The sequence below is a fragment of the Ceratina calcarata genome, unplaced genomic scaffold, assembly GCF_001652005.2.
Source record: "Ceratina calcarata isolate Rehan_Ccalc_2016 unplaced genomic scaffold, ASM165200v1 scaffold132, whole genome shotgun sequence".
In the NCBI taxonomy this organism is placed as follows: domain Eukaryota; kingdom Metazoa; phylum Arthropoda; class Insecta; order Hymenoptera; family Apidae; genus Ceratina; species Ceratina calcarata.
In genome coordinates, this window is record NW_017134257.1 from 267,136 (window position 1) to 288,479 (window position 21,344).

The window sequence follows — 21,344 nt, forward strand, 5'->3', positions numbered from 1 at the left end:
TTAAAAACGTGTTTCTTTATGAGGCCGAACTCTTTGAATCTCCTTGCATTTCTCCGCGAAAGATTACAGGCGTACCTGAAATGCCGCTATTGCTCCAGCAGACCTCAATAACTTTGATAACTAATAACAACGGCGAATGTGGAAACAAACCATGCGCTCTCCCTTCCCTCCGAGAAGCAGGCAGAAAAAATAAAACAGAGACCATAAAACAAAAGTATTGTACAAAAAATGCTTTCCTTAGATCTAAAAAACATTAACTCGAGAATCGTTTTTAAAAATACCAAAACATTCCTAGTTTTGTAGATAAAATTATTTCTGCAATGTCAAGCAAAACCGTTTCAGGATTAAGAGAACTAATGAACGCAAGAGAATCGCATTCTAAAGGAGCCGGCACGCGCACGGTCCACTTTCGGGGTCCACTTCGGCGCCAGGCTACCCGTTCGGCTCACGTTTAACTTAATAACGACGGAACAGTTTCTGACCGGCTTGGCGCATTAACTAACTCCTCTTCGGCGTGGTCGGTCGTATTTTTAGCGCGTGCAACCGGTTGCCTTCCACAGCGATCATTGTCATTGCTTTGCGAAACTGCTGCAACTCCTGCGGGGCAGTACGGCGGCACGGCGGCGCAGCTTGTCCCCGTACGAGAGCATGCACAAGCTTGCCTCGCTTACCGACACACGCATTCTGCGTATCCGTGTCGCGCGACCGCGTTCGCGGAATACACCATGGCGATCTTTGTAAGTAATACTTACATAGTTACTCGCGCGTTCGAATATAGGCTCAAGCATGCCCGAGCGCCTACACGCCGATCGATAGCGCCGTGTGCGTATACGCGCGGCCCGCTCGAAAAGGAGAGAATATTTCGTTCGATTTCGATCGTCAGGGTGCACTGGGGGAGAACCGCATTGCTGGCCTCTGACTCGGCCGCAACTACGAGGGCGACGACGACGACGATGGTGGAATAGTAGACGCTAGTGATGGCCTCGAGACCGTTTCAAATCGATACGTATCTATGTCCCAAGTTTCATGTCGCTTCCAACCAATGAGACATAATTCAGGTCTCTATGAGCTATGAAACTTATCAAAAGTTTTTTTGCTGGGAAAATAAAAATCGATACAGTTCTGATTTCTTGTCTATCGAACTTCGAGTCACTGACGCGGTATTCGAATGTCCATCGCTAGCTGGCTTGTCTGAAGTGCAGGACTTCACTGGCAACAGGGAGCACCACTCGATACAGTTCAGCGCGTGTGTGTGCTCTGTTTTGCGTGACATCGAGACGCACGAGGCGTGAATTCTAATGCGACCCTTGGCTTGCGAACGAACCGCGAGGGTAAATAAGATCGGAGAGGCGCCATGTCAAGGCGTATCCTTGTAATACTTCAGACTAACATTCTCCTCAAAGGACTTTTTACTTTCGATGATGCGTAACTGAAGGAAATCTACATTACATTGTTATTAATCGATGGTGGAAAACACAAGTCTCAGCAAAAACTGGTTTGGTCTGAATCGTGTAAGTATACCGATGACATTAAGGACAGTTGGAGTGAAATTTAGAAATTTGATTGTCCGGCTCCAGGAGTATGAAAATAAATTTCAAAGCAAACGAATTAATGATACTTAATTCTTAATTGACGTTGCGTATGAAAAGCAATCACATTGAAATTCAATATCTAGTATAACTAAATTAACACAATCGTTGAGTTGAATCGCAGCGTTAATTGCCTCAAGAACGAAGCATTAGATAACAATCAACCGTTTAGTTGATTTTAACTGCGATTAACGAGTATACATAAAGCTACTGCTCGTCGGTATTGATAATATTGATCGACTATCTATTCCAATATTTGGTTAGCCACGAAATTCGGTGACCGCCCACGTAAGCGGCGCTCGCAGGGCATCGCCGCCACGAACATAGACCGTAAGGTCGTTGCACAACGGCGAAAACGCATAAATAGCATAGAAAACGATGATAGCGCGGATAAACTGCCGGCTTTCTAAATATATCCGTGCTAGGTCCATTCGCGGAATGTGCTTCCGACCGCAGCTCGTAACACTTGTCACCTTCTCCATATCTCCCACTGCCGCTTCTCCTTAAGCCTTCCCAACCAGATGATTCTATTAAAAATTCATCTAGCTCGTGCCATTTTATCAAACAATCTCGATATACTTCACGGTTTTGCTATTTCACCTTAATTAATTTAAACCATTCTTAAATATCATACATAACGATTGATGAAGACGTCCACATTTATTAGAGGAAAAAAAAGAGAATTCAAAATTTAATTACACGCATGGAAGTGAAATGTACGAAATATCATTTTAAGGATGAAAACATTTTTGTACGGAAATTTTCACAGCTGTTAAAGAGACATTCTTTGAAGACCGTAAAGCAACGAAATTCGATGGAAGATTTACAGACAGGAGTGATTGCAGAAAGCATTCGCTCTGCCCCGAGGTTCTAGGTGCCCTTCGAGTTTATAGTCGGAACTTTAGAGAAGCTGAGAAACGGAAAACGTTTCCCGATCGTCTTCTAGGATGCATTTGCACCGAGAATTCAAAGTACCTGACAGTGGTGTAGGTGGTGGGGGAAAACTACTTAAATGAACACCAAAAACCGCTAACTCCATGGAAGCATCAATGATTTCTAACAATATCTGCGTTTAGTAAATCGTGTTTAACAGACGGTCATGAGTGTCTTCAGTGTTCAAGAGTTCCACTATTAAGGACTGATTAGTTAAAATACGATATTCCCATCCTAACATAATAGGATGTTACTTAATTGGTACTTTGTACTTCTTAAACGGAGTAACGAGTTCTCAGTTACTCGAGTAGTACCGCGAAACGGGAATCAAATAAAACCGATAGTTCCCACGCGGGAACAATCGTTCATCGTGCTTGCACGACCTCTGACTTGAAAGACCAAAAGAAACGAAGTTGTCCAGTGAACTTCACGAATAAAAACGTTTAACGGAAATCTTCCTTGCTTCGAAACTCGTTTCGTTGCTGAATCATGTGTACGCCGGTTTTGAACTTTAACGTTGATTCTCTACGAAAAGATCTTACTACAATTCTGAGACAACAGGCATTGAATTAGTCGAAAATGAGATGAAAGTAGAAATAACAAAGTGAACTGAAAAGGGGAAAATACTGAAGAAGAGACAAGAAACGAGGTTGATCAGTGAACTTTACCATCGATAGAAGTTTCTTCTGCATCGAAACCCGTTCCACAACAAAACGATTCGTCGAAGGATCGCGTGTACGTTTTTGACGTTTATTCAACTTCGAACGGAATCTTGCAACACTTTTTACCAATCTAAAGCTTGTACAAGACGCGAGGGATCGAATTAAGGGAGAATGGACGAAGAGAGGGGCAGCAAGGGAGAAAAAGAATACAGATTCAAAAGGAGTGGAAGCAGGAGCAAACAGGACGATGGAGTAAGGGCACAGAAAAGGGAGCTCGCGGCGAAGGAGAAGAAAAGACTCGCTTTTCAGGCGGTTCAATAGATTTCGATCTGAGCGACTTTTTTCTGGGTTCAGAACAAGACGAACAATGGGCCAGACGGAAACCATGGTCGAGCTTGAAGGCTTACCGTGTGTACGTGTTCCACGTGCACGTGTATATGCATATCGAATTGGACGATGTGTATGTGCATATCTGGATCGACCAGGTCCTGTGAGGGAACGGAAGTTTAATGACTTCGAGTGTCAGTGGAAATCAGAATCAGCTGGAAGTTCGTGTTCATTCATATCAGCACGCTTTGTTGTTTGACAACATAAATACAAAGAAGTATACCTTAGCTCGCGAGGGTTATGAAAATTTGTTTTAGATCAGGCAAAGTAAATGAGAAAAAATAATTCAAGATCATTGTCGCATAATTAATTCATAATAATATCAACTTAAAGTGTAATTGGGTTACATTAATCAATTTCCTCTATCTTTCCTTCGTGTTTAGGTTTTCACTAATGATTATGACAATTTTTATTTTATCTACATGATTCACGAAATTTACTATAATTTAGAATTTATTATTGAAAAACGATACAGGAAATTTAAATTTGGCAAGGCGTCAAGTTTTTCTATTCGTTGCTCTCGTCTGGGTAGGTCCATAAGAGAGAAAGTCAGCCGACATTGATTACGTGTACAGCAGTTGCGAGTCGAAAACCCAGCTGTTCTTCCGTGGAGACCGATGGACCAACGCCTCCCTTGGAAGACCGCTTACTGATGATGTTTATCCGTTAAATATTGCCGAAATTCATTGTCTACCTCGGGTAATATTGTCAACATGAAAAAAACAGAGGTAAAAAATAATATTGTTCGACGATCCGACTGTGAAATCAGTAACAATAAATCTAGGTTTCAAAACTTTTCTGCTATTGAGTTTTATATACAATAAAACTTTCAAATCCCCAACGAATTCCTGTGATTGTAAAATTTCTCAAATTTGTTACACGCCTCAACGGTACTCGGCTAGTCCGTCACATTTTCTCGAAAATCCTTGTTTTTCTTTTGAGTAGTGTTTACCTAGGTCGAGGGATAATCCGTCTTTTACGATTCAACTGACCGTCGATCGCGAAAAATTTATTGCAGGATCGGCGTGCGTTTAATACCCTCCAGGAAATTCGTAATGCTTTGTACTCAGTAAGTACTCGGTCAGAGATGGCCGTCCGGTCGGTCTATGCATAGTCAACGCGGTCGAATCACGCCGCTCGGAAGATCGATAACAGGGCATCGTGGCGTTTCTATTTATACGGAAGTGCGGTTCGACATAACTAGAGATACAATCTGCGATATGTGCTAGATAGAACCTTCCTATCCAATTTTAGTCCGCGGAAATGCAGTGAATCGCGGGAGCACGCGAAAACTTGTAGATGAATCGTACTCTACGATGAAGCCCGCCGATGCGCCGTGCACCAAGAAATGAAAATTTTACAATACTGTATAGGATAAGTCCGAAATTTATGACTGAGCAAAACAAGTCGAACAATTTTATAAACCTTATCCCTCTGTAATTATCATTTTTTTCTAAAAGTTTATTGCTTCAAATATTGGACGTAGGTTTTTATTACATATCTTAAACTTTTGGCAGAGATCTTACGGCTCATACAACCTTAAAGCTTGTTAACATTGTTTAAATTCCAACGGTGGTCAGGTACAACACTGAGAAAAGTGAAGAGAAATCTGTCTGCCTCAGATTACAAGTTTAACCACGAGCGCGTATTACTCTATCAACCACAACGACGTTTAAGCTTACAATCACATGAGCGTTAATTTGACGGAAAATGATATGTCTTTCTTTTCTTTTAAATGTAATAAGAAAAAGACATACATACAAACGTCTATCAAATGGACGCTTCTAACCGCTTAGCTTGACGTAATCGTAGACTATTAGCAGGGATTAAATTTTATCAGTCGCCGCAACTATACGGAATAAACATTGGCTAAGTTTAATACGTTTGATTATTCTCACTTTGTTATCTGGTTTCTTGTATGCTGGTGATTTACCATTTCTTGCGATTATATATATACGAAACGTGTGAAATTAATGTGCGTTAAGAATTGTGGATACCATTTCTTGTTGCTTAATAGAGCTCGATAAAACGGAGCAAACAAGTTTCGCAAATATAGAATGTTTAAAATTAGCTGTCGGCGATAAATTGTACAAACTGTCGAACAATTATGTTGATATCATTGTTTTCACTTTATTTCCTTCGTGTGAATAACAGTAGTTTATAATATCCTTGGACGAGCGATGTAATATGTGCATAATATGTACAACGCTTCTTAGAAAAATCGCATTAAATCGCCCGATCTATAAATCAATCCTTAACTCGTCATAGTAATAATTCTTCAAGGTCGTATGTATCGTAACTCGAGAATCACTCTCATATCGACAGGGACGTTAAAAAGTCGGATGAGATACGCGTCGAATATTCGGGTCACATCCTCGATCAGACTTCCTTCGCCGGTATATCACGTATACGCGTATTAATACACGTTGCGAAGAGAAGCTCATAAGGTCGATTAGAGTGAGCGAGTCTACAAACGTGCTCGACGAATTCTAACGATTTAAAATGGGACGTGTGCCCGTCTAGCAGAGGCCTCCGTCTCTCTCTCCCTTTTTCCCAGCGCGTTGGCAATAAGGGAGAACGACCCTTCGCGAACAAGGAAACAGCTGTTCAGCGATGATGAGAAGAGGACGGGAGGTCGGGGGATTCCGAGAATGGCAAAGGAGAGAGGGCAGACAGAGTGAAAAAAGAGGTTACCACCTGGCTTACCTGGCTTGTGCTTACCTGAAAACCGACGTCCGTATACCTGCCCGGGCATTCTTTTGTGCGCCGAGCCTCGGGGCACGCACCCATTCCCAGACAGACATACGACATCCTACGAAAACTACATGCGCTGCAAAGCTACTGTCGTAGACCACTGAGAAAGATGTTTCGGGAATATATGAGACAAGAAGATGTCCTTGATATAGAGGTTGCTCTTCAAACATCGATGTCATTAATTTTGTCTCGTGGGATTTTTGCATAAGCTCGCAGAGCAGTTAAGCCACTCTACTGCATATTGCAGATTCATATAAATTTCCCTTTCAAGTTCAATTTAGGCTTCGTATTGAAAGTTATTGTTGAAGTGAGCGATACGTGTTGAAAACTTGCCTACGGTGTTGTTCGTTCTTTTTAAGTGTCTATTTCTTTATGCAAGCACAATTGAAGAATTTTCACATCTTCATTGTATACAATATAGTTTATAAATCGAATCTTCTTATTGGGAGGATTTTTTAGAGAAATTTCAATTTAGTATGCATATAGTAAATTAAAAATTTCCGTGAATATTTCCTGGATGTTCGTGTGGTTATTAAATAATATAATCTGACTAATAGAGTAATATAATAAGAGAGCATATGGTTCGAGTGCACGCGTGTCCATATTTTTCTTCGCGGAGAACTGCTCGCTTTAGGGATCATTTCAGGTGGCCTCGTTTCCGTTCCGTGCGAAGCCAGATGCTGTTCCTTTCTTTTTTGAAAACGGTTCGGACCGCGACGCGGCTAATGCTCGTGACGACCAATAGGGACGACCATTCTCAATTTTTGGAATGGACCGAAAGTTTAGCCAGATGGCGACTATGAACTGTGATGCGCTAGCATTATCACAAACTCGTGAGGAAAACCGAAATAAGTTTTTATGGCTGCACAGATGACCTGCTCAAACCTTTTTTTCGTCGTCAGAAGTGATTTTATCACGATGTCGAAATCGTAATTACGAACAACCTCGTAAATCTGTTACGTGTTACAGCCTTACCAAGTAACAGTGGTACATGTTACTATGTATAGTGCAACCGAATAAATTTTCTCAGGATTTTTTCGTCACAAGTTAAAATATTTTATAAGAATTTTATCGCGGAGAACTGCTCGCTTTAGGGATCATTTCAGGTGGCCTCGTTTCCGTTCCGTGCGAAGCCAGATGCTGTTCCTTTCTTTTTTGAAAACGGTTCGGACCGCGACGCGGCTAATGCTCGTGACGACCAATAGGGACGACCATTCTCAATTTTTGGAATGGACCGAAAGTTTAGCCAGATGGCGACTATGAACTGTGATGCGCTAGCATTATCACAAACTCGTGAGGAAAACCGAAATAAGTTTTTATGGCTGCACAGATGACCTGCTCAAACCTTTTTTTCGTCGTCAGAAGTGATTTTATCACGATGTCGAAATCGTAATTACGAACAACCTCGTAAATCTGTTACGTGTTACAGCCTTACCAAGTAACAGTGGTACATGTTACTATGTATAGTGCAACCGAATAAATTTTCTCAGGATTTTTTCGTCACAAGTTAAAATATTTTATAAGAATTTTATAAGTTACATTAGTTTTATAAATTACGCATCATATGATACATTTTTACTTTCTTTTCTTTACAAAACATTTATTATATAAAAACCGTTAATGACGAACTTAAGATTAGTGCTAAACGAATTAAAATATAGCTAAAAAAAATTGTACAATTTAGGTAGGCATTCCTCGTAAAGCATCTTGGAGTTTTTTTCTCGCGAGAGCCACGCGGTCTTCCTGTCTTTTAATATCTTCATCGGCTATCGAGACTGCCTGAAACAAGTCGTTTATTAGAATATCGATTTTGCTCACAACAATGTCGCTTCAATCACTCAGTCTACGTTCGTCTATAGTTTTTTTTTTTGGATAAACCCTTTCAAACCTCCAGTACATAATTATTTACATTTCGTAATAGGGTGTTCTATTTTATACACTTAATTGTATTTGACACAAATCGCGAGTTTTATAAAATAGCACCCTATTTGACATATAAATATTTCTTCTACCTGTACGAGGGGTTGATCGGGATTAAGAAATACCCCGGGATTCTTCTCCAAAGCTGTCTTCGAACCAGTTTGTCCTGTGACTGGCTGAGACGAAACGTGTAAAGCGGTTGCAACGCTCTGAAGCAACGTTTCTTCCGTAATATAAGGACCCACGGGCTTCAAGCTTCTTGGTAAATCCATTGCATCGAATTCGAAACCGCCAGGATCGCACGCCCTCAAACCTTCTAAACGTTTTTCCCAAAATAACTGTAAAATCGTATATACTGTTATTATACAGTGACAATAAGATTTCATATGAAACAGCAATCATTCTATATAATATGAATATTAAAACGCAGTGGAGTTGAATTACAAAAACAAAATGTATTCATTTCATAATATAAACAATATAATAACTTACTGTTAAATGTTTTAAATTATTCAAAGGACATATTTGAATACATTCTAATTCAAGCATATATTAAAAATAAACTTAGAAAATATAATAGTTCTTCTATACATTGCACTAAATACATGTGTGTTACCATTCCAATTTCTGTGAGTTAAATTACTTACATAACAAAAAATTCTTTAATGAAACATGCACTACACAACTGACAGTGAGTTCAAAATGAGAAATGATTATTAATGCCACTTTAAAGACATTTTGTATATATTCTGTATTCACTGACACGACAAAAATAAATAATCAGTAGCAATTCCATAAACACATCCAACAATGTATTACCTGTTTAGGCTTATCTTGGGAGCCGTATTTGCCTTCAGTTTTATCGGCTCCTTCCTAGATGAATGATTTGATGATTCAACCATGAGAATTTACAACGAACATTAAATGTCATAATAAATACAATCATAAGGTTTTAATGGGGTGTTACATTTATATGTTAGAAAGGCACAATATGTGTATTATTAAGCATGATGATAGTTTTATGTACATTATGAATAAATGTTGGAGTGTATATTATAACAAACTTTAAAATTGGTATATGTCCTTTATTCATATTAAAAAAACATTTATTAAAATTGACAAACTTTCCTATTGTTCTGGTATATACATGTACTTAACTCATTGGATTTTATTTCGACATATATTGTATAAACAATGTTTACTCATCGCATGCACTAAGGGAGATGCATACATGGACTAACACTGGACAAAAATCCAATAAGTTAAGTGTCCACATCCCTAAATGAAGTAAGTCATAAACTTACTGACCTGTTTTGGTTTTTCTTGATTCCCATGTTTGATATCTTTCACTTTTCCCTCCTGCATTTTGTAAATGGTTACTGGTTGTTTGAATATAGAAGCTGTTTGTCTTATTGGTGGTACTAGCGATGCATCGTTTCTGACACCACGACTGAAAAAAAGTATACGGTGTCAAAAACATACAGGTTAAAATCAAAGACAAGTGTTTCAGTATCAAGCTTGTCGCGAAATCCAGTCAGATTATAGGTCTTACTTAATGTGTAGCGAAGGAATTAAGACAAGTAACGTTTAAAAATTCAGCTACGTACCTGTAATAGTAAACGTCAACCTTTCCAGTGGATGACAATTGATTTTGACTTTTTCTCGACGTCTCATCCCTAGTCGGCCAATTTGTTGGCAGCGCCGAAGGGTATTTCTTTTTCTCCACCGACATATTCATTTTGCCGAATTATTTATCTCAGCGTACGCCCGCACATTCACCAAAATTATTTAAATAATTAGTGAGCGGGCACGGCAACCAAACACTGGCGGCCATATTGAAACATTCCGCTAAGTTCAAGTAGTTATCTACGTGATGGCGATACTGTAGCGATTCATCGAGCCTCAGAACACGCACTATTCGAACAGTTCGAATCAGCACACCAATTTACACGAAAATTCATTATTATTTTCATCAATGTTAATCATTTCAACATCCACACGGATGATGGCATATGACAGCAAACGTGGAAATGAAGTGCTGTACGTGATAGAATATCCATAGACGTATAATATTCTTATGTACACACATCTCTATGTAAAATAATATTGTCAAACCTCACAAGCAGTTTCTTCGATTCTATTTTTATTCACATCATTCGAAAATTTATGTAACCAGTTTATACATACTCGAATGTGAAAGTAGCAAGTGTAAAATGTCAAGCATTCGGTATGTCATTTATATCTTTACAGAAATACACGTAATTGAAATATATCTGAAAATAAGTCGGAAGATTGTTTATCTTGATTTAAAAAATCAATGATTATTTAGGAGGAAACATTAATTAAATGTTACATTAGTTTTCTTAATGCTCGTGATAGATGTATGTAAAATTGTTTTACATACGGAACAAGAGGGAAGCTTGATGGTGAAATTGGTGACTGGATAAAATCAAAATCGTATGTATATAGATATAGATGATTTAATTGTTGAAAGAAACAATTTTCGCGTAGCTATAGGAACAACATGAACTGTGCTTAAAAAGGATTAACGCTTGTCTTTTGTTTTTGTTGTTCTGGCTGGGTAACGCATATATTCTCATATCGCTTTCGTACACACGGGGTGTAAACGGAGACATAATTTAATTGAAACGCGGGACAAAAAGTTGTTCTGGCATTCACTTTATAGAAGCCAAAATCACGATTTCGCTCTTCCTAATGCGTCTGTCTGTCTTGTATATGTATGTGTATGTATGTGTATGTATGCGTGTATGCAACAGTATGCGGGTATGCGTAATTATTCACTGTAAAAGAATATCGATTCTGTACAAGTTAATCCGTTAAAGAGATAATTAACTATTGAGTCTTCTTGAGGTATCGTTGTTTCTATTGGTCTATCATCAAAGCTGTGCTCGTCGGAAATCTGTTTGCTCTTTCGCGTATCTTTCCCCACTTTTTTGCATACACACTTTTAATTCATTGTTGCGGCATACAATTTATTAAAACTTTATATTTTTGTGATCTTGCGGCAGTATAATAGTATCGATTCTACGACGATCACAGCAAATGTAAAAGATGTATTGTTCTTCCTGTAACAAAATATAAATCTCCATTATGCATCCCCTGCTTTCACCGTTTCAAGATCCGAATAAGAACGCGCTTTGTAAATATCCTACTAATTTCATACGCCGTCATCCACAGACAATTGGAGAATTCGTTAACCGCGTGTACTTCGCGCAATGTCATTTCTTTCTTCGCATATTAAGATTCAGTGATAACACACATTTGTGTTTAATCGAATCGTTAATAATAAAATTAAATCTAATCGATCGTCGTGGGGGTATAGTCACAAAAATATTCTCGCATGAACATCTCGCGAATAAAACGTGCCTAGCAGCAAGTAAGTAGCCTGTGTGCTTCTATCGAATAATAACGCTTTTGCCGGTTAATGGCAGTTATGGTATTATTTGTTCACGAGTATCCGCTTCTCTGGAATCCATGTTTCTCACCATGCATCGATTGCTTAATCGAGTTTCTCGTCGAATTATAATCTTTCCATGAACGTGGTACAGTATTTAAAGATACATTGTACATTGTTCGCCACAAACATTATTAGGATAGAGATTCGAAAATGTAAATACGTGATTACGTATTATGTTTGCAAATCGAAAAAATTATCAAGTTCCGTTTCGTTTTAATAAACACTCCCAATCGTAAAGCCTGATTAAATTTGTTCATTAAATAATTTTCGATAATTAATCGATGCTCGGTTTGAGTTGCGAATAAGACACGATGTACTAAAGTTTTGTGCCTCATTAATGGAGATATTATATTCGCTATTAACAATTATGATGCTATGGAAAGAAGCTTCAATCTCTTTTTGTCTCTTTCTCTCATCCGTTTCTACGCGCGATTACTACAGAAAATGAATTCAGAGATCGATCGAATTTACTATTATTCTCTTTCCTCCATTCGTGCCTTTTACAATCTCGTCGCAATTACCGCGGAACAAATAGTCACAAGTGGTACCTATACAGTACCGGCATATAAAACAGCAACGAAAAAACGAAAGATCGGGAACTGAATGTTCTACATGTGAACAAATTTTGTGGTACGGTATTTTTTTCACTTTTTAAATACTTTTTCTTTCGTAATGGAAATATCGAAGGTATTTCACGCAGAAACCCAGTTCCCCTTATATATCTTAATGCGATGGAAATTACATCGTTTCAATACAGACCTATGTCTTCTACTCCTTCGGATTAAGACGTTCGTCCTTACTACGTGTTCGTGTGTTCCATATATTAATGTAGAATTCTGCGACACACATTCCTACGTCGGCTGGTCTATATACTAGATCATAGTGTGTTCCATACAAGTAACCCTTTTTCTCTCGTCCCGAGCATTTGGGATTCGTTCTTTCGACCATAATAAAGCACGAGGAAATCACACGTGGTGACAATGCAGAAACAACGTTTCAATTTTCACTTCTCTCTCACACAGACACACACAATCGCACGTAATGATACTTTTATCGTAAAATTCTATATTACATCAGTAACATATTACACAAGTGACTTCGTATCTCGAAGTCGAACACGGATCACGTACAGAGTTTTTATTAATTTTCGACACAATTGTCCTCTGTCTATTTATAATCATGCGCTCTATACAATCTTAAATATCTAAAATGTTCTGTCACCTTTATATATATTTATATTTATCTAATGAAACCTTAGTTCTCTTGGCTTGCACTTCCACCTCCGATCTCCTTTCGTGCAACGAGGAAAAGCCACCGCGCGTGATTCAAATTTAACAAATATAACACACGCCACTTTGTCGATACACGAAAAAAGACCATTTCTCTCTTGCAGGACTCGTTCCGTTGTTTTTTCGTGCGTATTTTTCGAACAGGCTCCCTTTCATTTCTAAAACTGTTTTTCGTTCCTCGTATGCACCAAGCGTAGCACGTTCGACAATATCAAGTGTTAAAAGTGTATCGGTTATTTCATTGTTCAATATATCACTTCGTACACAGTGGCCTTCTTGTCACCCGATCCAGTCACGATATATTTGTCGTCAGTGGAGATATCGCAACTGAGCACCGAAGAGGATTCCTTTGACTGTAACAAAAATGAAATAATTTCATTAGATTCGTGTGATAATTCCGTATTATAAATCTAAAAATCAAATCATATTTCCTTTTATCAATGTTAAATTAATGAAGAAGTGAAACGAATTTTACCTGGAATATCGAGGCACCATACGGTGTACGCCACGCGTTCAGCAAATTATCCTTGCCGGTTGAAACGAACCATTTGCCGCAAGTAGCAAAACGTAACGAAAGTACGCAAGACTCGTGCAAATGAAGTTGATACTTGTCCGGTTTCGTGGCGTGTAGCACCTCGACGTTCGAGTTCTCCATTCCCACAGCCAGCCACTCTCCCGTGGGACAGTAACCGAGCGAGAATATCTGTGAGGTGAAGTCGTGTTGCTGGAGTTGTCTGCCTTCCCTGAGGTCCCACGAGCGCACTGTGTTGTCCAATCCTCCAGTCCACAGTTTCGATCCGTCCGCGGAGATATCGATGCATGACGCGCCATCCGTGTGACCTTGAAACTGTCTGACCAGAGACTGATTCTGGAGATCCCAAACGGCGATGTTACCATCACTGCAGCAGCTGAAGCAAACTTTCGAGTCAGGCGAGATAGCTAGAGCGTAGCAGGCTGGCGCATTCGAGGTCAGTTCCGCTTTGATCCTCGGCGTCGGACTCGCCAAATCCCAGATGCTTAGGTTACTCGCTTCACCGCCCACGATTAGAGTTCGCCCGTCCGGCAACAATTTCACCGACCTGTTTATACACAGACAAAAATATTGATTTAGAAAGCCATATTTTGAAGTATTTATTGATATCCATAATAATTATTTAAGTAATTAATCATATATAAAAACATGGCCGATATCCGAAAATCTGTATCGACGCATAATAATCTTCTTGTTACGTTGATTTGTACTACTTAAGTTCCTGTCGCTTAAGCAGTTAGCGTCTCGTACCTATATCATTATAGTCCTTGTAACTTAGATAAGACTTAAAAATATTCATATCTTAAAAAAAAACGGAAGTACTGACATATTATGTTCATTATAGTTAATATATTCACCGTTGATTAATAATCACCGATAAGATATAAGCGAAAAGTTTCGTGTCGGTCATCATCAAGTAACATGGCAGCGAACGTGTTAAGAGCAACGTCTAGTGCACTCAATTTCCAAGTAATCAATATTCAAAGCAAGATAAGCGGGCAACCGAGATCGTTTTTAACTAGCTAGTCACTTAACTAGGTGCAGTTTCTCGAAAGGTCGAAATTACACGTATGGAGAGGCACGCGAGTTGTTAAACGAGACCGCAATCGCCGGTCAGGGGCGGAAGGCGGTGAGGAGGCTAATCAGAATTTATTCAGTGGCGGATCTCGCGTTTACCTACTAGACGGCGTGGAAAGTTAATGCGGGCGTTCCGCGGAACGTAACGTAACGTTCAACAAACCTGATGTAGTTGTCCCGTTGCAGGCAATCAAGCTGCGATACGTGTTTCGCGCTACCGCTGCCGCCCTGATTGATGTCCCAGACCTTGACGCATCCTTTGCCACCAGTGTAAACGTATTTAGTCGGATTCGAGATCGTTACCGCACATACTACTTCGCCGTGTGTTAGGGTATTTATCTGTCGTGCATGACGCGGTATTCCTTGTCCAATTAGAGCGTCCTGCGGGAACGGAACCGGTAGCATTTGGCCCTCGCTAGATACGTGGAAACTGTATGCTCTGAAATAAAAAAAATTGATGATTTGATTGACTTCTATTGCGAAATTTTGAGTCATACTTCATCTTACATTTGACGTGATAGCAAATTTAATTCCCTCATAATATATAATATAAATATTACGTGTATAGTGATAAATAAGTAGAAGAATAACTATTAAAATATAATAACCAGTTGAGACTTAGAAGACCGAAGATTTACGAATTTGTCTTTAAATACACTAAAAGATAATTGTAGTGGTTTCATACCACAAATACTCCGCCGGGTTACGGACGATTTATAGCTCAACGCGTCAATGCATACCGAACGGGAATTTATCGAGGTCTCTAAGAAGAGCACTTACGGTTTGCCACCGGGTACACCGAGAGGTCCAAGAGGTGCCCTCATGCTTCCGTGAGGGTCATAGAGTTGCTGAAGAGGAGGTCTTGCGGGATATCCATTCAAGGCGGGAGGATAACCGAGCATGTCCACATGAGGTCCTGCGGGCGGATGATGCGGCGGCGGATAGTGTGGCGGATAAGGGCCGACCGCCGAAGCCGAGACCAGCGGTTTACTGGAACTCGATGGTTTCAGACCACCGGAACCGGAGCTGCTACCACCTGTCACCAACCACGTACATTTATTTTCATCACCGTATCTAATGTGAAACTTTATAAGTATTCAAATGAATGATTTCATCTAATGCAAAGTGTTTTTTTACGTTTCAAGCTACAACTTGAAATTCACTGTCTATCGGTAACAATTAAAGATAAAATAGATACCAAAAAGTAAGCTACTCACCCGCTGATGTAGGCGTGACGGGTTTCGAGATTGGTGTCGTCGGTTTTTCTCGATCCTCCATTTTCTTGGCTGACGGGGTACTTGCATTGCTACTAGTGCCGCTTCTTGGCGACGGAGGTGGTACTTCTTTCTTCACCTGGCTGCTTAAAGGCACCGAAGATGGACCTAATTTATCTAGACCGTTCTCTCTCGGTGACGAGGTACCGTTCGCTGTCGGACTTGTCGGCCCCTCGCTCGCGTCATCGACCACCAAATCCTGGTCACTCTTTTCACCATCACTTTGCTATCGGGGAAAGCGTGCACGATTTTATCAAGGAATATCAGTGATCGGAAAGCATGGTGAACCATCTTGGATACTTACATGGCCTATGTCCTTATCCTGTTCTTTCTTCATCTTCTTCAACGGTAGGTGGTCGTGGTGCTGAGGATCAGGTGATCGCGGCCTACTATATTTTTCACGTTCTGCTGGCGATATCGAATTTCTCTGTAACAATCCACATGAAAAATAAATAGTAAATGAAATACGTATGTGATTTATTTAAATATTAACATATGTGCGAACAGCAAATTCTTTATAAAAAAAAAATAGTGAAATATAAATGATGTAGTGGACGTTACGCATGAGCGCGCAACGAAACACTGCGAGGAACAGGGCGCAGTTACAGTCAATACATTTAAGAGATACGATCCTGAAGAAAGGTCGCAGAAGGAGGCGGCGAAATTATCGACAGGAAAGTTTTACGAGCGACAGTTTTGTCGTCGATACGGCAGTCGCGTCTTCTCTTCATCCGACGTATATAAGCGGTCGACGTGAGCCCTTTTTCCTCGATAACTGCACGCCCCATTCAGAGCATCGCCTGTGAACCACCCTCCTCTCTCGACCTCGAAGTAAATCTCCTCTTCTCAATTACCCTTCGTTTCTCATCCACTGCCACCTCTAGCTCGGTCCATTACCCCGACGCCCCCACTATTATCCCTTATGAGGTGATGCTCGCGTCTGGAGGACCCGGTCGGGAAGAAATGAAATAGGGTGACTACTGTGATTTAGGAAGCCACTAACAAGATCAGCCTCTTTCTCAACAATTTCTTCAATAATTGCGTAAAGGGGGACTACATAAGTTGTATATTTTTAATAAACTAATCTAATGATTACATTGAATAATTGTGAATAAGTGTGTCTTCAGAGTTCTAAGACTTGATAACAAATTTTGAAAGTATAAGTTTTCAAAAAGAGGATCCTACACAATTAGATACAGTGAAGGATTTCATAGACATTCGGTAAAAAAAAAAGATGCGACGGATTCAAATACAACGGAAAATGGTGTATCTTTCTCCGGAGTTGATTTACTCGATGAAAAGAGATAAGAGGACAAAAGATCTCCGGACCCGAGAAAGGCAGCAAATTCCCCAGGAAGGCGCAAGAAAACACGCACATGACTCTTCTCAGAGAAAGGAACGAATCCTCTAAGGAGTTGTATTACGTGGCTTTCGCTTTTCTGAAACGAAACGACCACAAGTGGGATCCGTTTCCGTTCTCCCGAAGCAAAATGAGGATACTGTGTGGCTCTCTTTCTCGTTACCTGGTAATGGCCGGTCACTATTTATCCGACCGGGAGTCACGGGACTCGGTCCGGTTACAACTGTCGTGTTCCTGGAAAGGAAAACCACCGTCGAGAGCAGTGAGTGCATACATGCGTCTCTCGGCGATGCTCCTCTTTCTTAGATAAATCGACGGTAAAAGAAAACACACACAGGCAAAAGGGACGAGTTCGGCTAGATACCTTCGAGAAGGAACTGCCCTCGATAGAAGAACGAAATGGAAGTGTATTGAGGATCGGAGAGACGGGCGATACAGCATCATAAAAATGCCAGGATTTTGTAGCTCGTCTACATTGCCACATAGATAATTGTTAGCGCGGAATAAGTTTCACGAAATTGGAGTCAGCTGGCATTGCGTGTATTAAAGGTAATGTATCGATTGCTAAAATTTAAGTTTAGAATTTTTATACGTTGCCTTTTGCGATAGTAATAGTTTCTGAAAACCGGTTTAATTGGATAGCATATGCGATAAAATAATTATATAATAATAATTATAACGTTATAAAGCATTCAATTATTGAATGGGTGTAAAATGATACGTGTATTTATATTTTATCGACACGCTTTTTCCTTGTCTGCTCAAGATTGCACGTAACATCGGTTTCCAGACACACGTTTCGCGTGGCCACTTTTCTCCCCTAGCACGATACGTTCGATTCCGAGGTGTGTATTCTCTGGTCTTATCTACTCCAGTGCAAACGCATCATTTTCCTTCTCGCCATTGAAATTGCGAAAGCACTCGATGTTACGTCACGACGGAAGACCCGTCCTGCTGTTTCTCACCTCCAACCAACTAACCGACTCTGAGCGCGTATATTCTCTCTCCCTCTCTCCTTTTGCCTGTTAGATCGTGTATACACACGCAGACTAACCTTTTCATTCGCGTAAGTTTACTTACACCTAGCCTATCGGGGATCGTAGTAAGGCGCGGTGGCGGCAGCGGCAGCCTTTCTACTAAAGAGGGTTCGCGCCGCGATCAATATGGGGGCCGCGTGCCTCTCAAAGGGGTGGTCTGAAAAGGAGCGAGAGGCAGAAAGACAGGAGAAGGGCCACCGTTGGGTACACCGTGGATATACAGACTTTGTAGTGTTAGGAACGACTTGGCCTGCCGGCAGGCAACTTGGCAAGCGGAAGCAGTAACCGAAGAGGTGCAAGCAAAGTGAGATAGAAAGAAAGAGTAAGGGAATGTGAAATGATGAGAAGGGAAGAGAAAGAAAAGATCAGTAGCGACAGAGATAGAGGGGAGCGAGAGAAAACGTGGAACGACGAGGAAGTAAGAGAAAGAGGATGTCGGTGGTGTGCGTGGTATTGGGGTTGGTGGTCGGAGCCATGAGGGTGGTAAGTGAGTGAGCGACTCCTTCACCGCGGCGCCTGGTCTCAACCCAACTACCGCGTCACCCATACCACCGATTCAACCCCCCCAGACCTTACGGATATATCCCAAGCCACCGACTATCCCATCCCCATCATCCCGTTCCTTCCCTTCCTCTCCCATCGCTCGGCAAGTAGTCTCCTTACCACTCACCCCAGTCGGTATTCCACCTTAACCAACCCCGCGCGCTCTGCCTGTTTCCCTATTCCTCACACCACTCTCGTCGTAGCCAGGACCCCGAGAGAAGGTTACGAACCAAGACCTCGCAAACCCCAGTTGGTACAAGATTGCACCCAGAGGTTCTCAACCCGACCCCAAACGAGACAGTGAATGCTTTTGGCAACGGAAGACGCGTTTAATTTGTAATTGCCATTTTGTTTTAAAGAGTATGGATTTAATGTGTTTACTGCGAAAACGCTTAACAATTTCTTCCAATAATATTTAACTAAATATGATTTAAAAGAACGATGTTCCATAATTATGATTTCTCTCTTTCTTAGTTTTTTATTTTGATATTTGTTTACTTGATGCATTGATCACATGCATCATATTACAAATTACTTTGAACTCAATAACACTAGAAAATCACACTTAATCATAAGGATTTCATTTCCTTAGCAAAATCGCATTTACCACCAATGACAATACGGTTTCGGCAAAGATTCATCGGTAAAGTTGAGCGCGTAGGCGTAATTGCGCCAGATTCCCGTGATTTTATTGGACGACGACCTCACTCGAGGATGCATGGAATTTTTAATGGCTTCGCTGTAGATAACCGATTTCTGGAATCAACCACGTGTCACTGGGTCAACGCGTGCATCCATCATCGCGGCAATTAGCGAACGCGAACTTTTATTTCCGCTTGCGCCGCGTCGGTTTAACTACCCTCGCCTGTGGATGTGCCCCCCGCCTCTCTCTAGCACGAGCACCTATCTCGTTTTTACTACCACTTTCCTTTTTCCCGCCCGTCGTTTTTCCGCAACGTTTCGACCGTGAGAATCGTGCAGCTGATAGGAGGAAAATGAGAAGCGAACCGTGCGCGCAATCGTTTTCCACTTTGTTGAAGCGAAAGAATCGCAGCGTCGACGACTACGCGAATACAGTTCGCTAGAAATTTCATTTCGTGGCTGTGATTGTACCGTTAGAAATATGATACCCGGTAGATATTTCGTAACCGGTTATCTTCCTCTATTTCTTCTCGAAGTAGCTGTAGAATTTTCCTTAATGTCATAGACTACACAGAATAAAGCAGGAATAATAGATTTTCTATTTTTCTTAGATGACTCCAATTGTATAAAAACATAAACAGATTGAACTATAGAATATAATTTTAAATTCTGGTGAGGAGATAACAATTCGATAACTTCACCCAACAAACGTACAATCTATAGCTGGAAATAATAGCGTGACGGTGTTCCACCCTTTTTCTTTTCACACAGTTTTCTCTCTACTGGTGACTGCGGAACACCGTGTACCGTGTGTCCCTCTTTCTCATTTTCGGTCCTCCGGTCGAGCACCCTCTTGCTTTACTCGCATCGGTCGGAGCCGGGCGATGGAATTTGCATTTTTAAATTAACTCGCCTCTGTTTGCAGCTATCTCGCCACGACGCCGCTACCGTCGGTGCCGAGCTTTACAATTTTATGCAACAACGCTCTCCGAGAACTCCGTCACCGGTATGCAGCGCTGGGATTAAGTACCTCGCAAGTAGGTTTAAACTTTCACCGGCAATGAATAGATCCGAACTCCTAAATATTCCTCAAAAATTAAGACGAGATTTTTGTCTTCCTCCAATGGATTCTCCTCAGAAATCTTGTACTTTACTAAAGCATCATTTGTACATTTATTATTGTATTTCTAAATTCTCATATCCTGATTTTAGATTTCGATTGTTACCATTTGAAAAGAAATTCATGGTTTGTCAGGTATTAAACGGCACACGTAGTTTTGATATAAATCTAGCAATATTAACTAATTGTATAAATGTAACAATATGATTGCCATAGGTGGTATAGATTGGTATAGAAATTGATTCCATCTCTAATTGCCAGTAGCCACCCTCGCTCACCCGTTCGTTCCCTGTTGCGCACAAAATCCCTTTACGTCCCGTGTTCTTGCCATGAATGTTCCTGAGTGATCGATATTATTGTTACTGTTATCATTCCCGTCGACCTCAAAGCGACCCAACCCCTCATCCCCTCCCTCTGACATTACCGTCGAGACCAATTACTTCTGACCACAAAAGCGACAGTTTTACATCGATAGTGTATCGATACCACAAGAATCAACGCAGTATGTGCATGGAACTGTTTCGTTTTTTGCTTCGTATTGTTCCTTCTAGCTATCTACTTCACATTTTCAGCCTTTCCGGTTTTTGCCAATTCTATTTTACGCGTCTTCCGCCCGTTTTGTTTACCCGACCGCGCGCTCGCTTTTATCGAATACAGAAACCGCGACGAACCACTTTCTTTTTCCATTAGGCGGACAACGTAACTGTGTGTATACATGTGCATGGAGAAAGCGGTGGTGTTGTGGAA

General features: G+C 40.7%; 2 protein-coding genes and 1 long non-coding RNA gene across 7 annotated transcripts in view; 1 reads left to right on the forward strand and 2 right to left on the reverse strand.

Annotated features, from left to right (window-relative positions):
* Window positions 1-7,866: 7,866 nt before the first annotated feature.
* MBD-like (methyl-CpG-binding domain protein 2) lies at window positions 7,867-10,082 on the reverse strand. Of its 3 annotated transcripts, none has more exons than XM_018031854.2 (5): window positions 9,853-10,082; window positions 9,554-9,695; window positions 9,065-9,118; window positions 8,371-8,583; window positions 7,867-8,104 (listed from the first exon to the last, which is right to left on the reverse strand). In XM_018031854.2, exons 1-5 carry the CDS (start codon window positions 9,981-9,983, stop codon window positions 8,006-8,008), a joined length of 639 nt encoding a protein of 212 aa, XP_017887343.1. In that variant the 5' UTR covers window positions 9,984-10,082; the 3' UTR covers window positions 7,867-8,005. The 3 variants fall into 3 exon arrangements, with proteins under 3 accessions (XP_017887343.1, XP_017887335.1, XP_017887353.1); XM_018031846.2 differs by having other exon boundaries at window positions 7,869-8,104; window positions 8,338-8,583; window positions 9,853-10,080; XM_018031864.2 differs by lacking the exon at window positions 9,065-9,118 and having other exon boundaries at window positions 7,871-8,104; window positions 8,338-8,583; window positions 9,853-10,078.
* A 108-nt stretch (window positions 10,083-10,190) lies between these two features.
* Window positions 10,191-21,344, forward strand: part of LOC113464862 (uncharacterized) — a 29,950-nt gene continuing 18,796 nt past the window's right edge. Inside the window, exons 1-2 of one of the 2 annotated variants that reach the window (XR_003389720.1) lie at window positions 10,191-10,702; window positions 20,403-20,514. This is a non-coding gene — a long non-coding RNA (uncharacterized LOC113464862). The remainder of the gene's footprint in view (window positions 10,703-20,402; window positions 20,515-21,344) is intronic. The other variant, XR_003389718.1, reaches the window with a different exon arrangement.
* Window positions 10,708-21,344, reverse strand: part of LOC108629297 (protein groucho) — a 104,547-nt gene continuing 93,910 nt past the window's right edge. For both annotated transcript variants that reach the window (XM_018031900.2, XM_018031895.2), the window contains exons 8-13: window positions 16,200-16,322; window positions 15,839-16,121; window positions 15,402-15,657; window positions 14,785-15,060; window positions 13,488-14,091; window positions 10,708-13,365 (exon numbers count right to left, since the gene is read on the reverse strand). In XM_018031900.2, coding sequence (XP_017887389.1) covers window positions 13,258-13,365; window positions 13,488-14,091; window positions 14,785-15,060; window positions 15,402-15,657; window positions 15,839-16,121; window positions 16,200-16,322 — 1,650 coding nt within the window. In that variant the 3' untranslated portion in view covers window positions 10,708-13,257. The remainder of the gene's footprint in view (window positions 13,366-13,487; window positions 14,092-14,784; window positions 15,061-15,401; window positions 15,658-15,838; window positions 16,122-16,199; window positions 16,323-21,344) is intronic.

Excerpts from the sequence above, each read along its gene's own strand:
- MBD-like (XM_018031846.2), bottom strand. The coding sequence starts at position 9,983 with ATGAATATGTCGGTGGAGAAAAAGAAATACCCTTCGGCGCTGCCAACA. Across the intron at positions 9,119-9,553 it reads ATCAAGAAAAACCAAAACAG|GAAGGAGCCGATAAAACTGA; the intron begins GTCAGTAAGTTT and ends TCATTCATCTAG. Across the intron at positions 8,105-8,337 it reads CCGATCAACCCCTCGTACAG|GCAGTCTCGATAGCCGATGA; the intron begins GTAGAAGAAATA and ends GACTTGTTTCAG.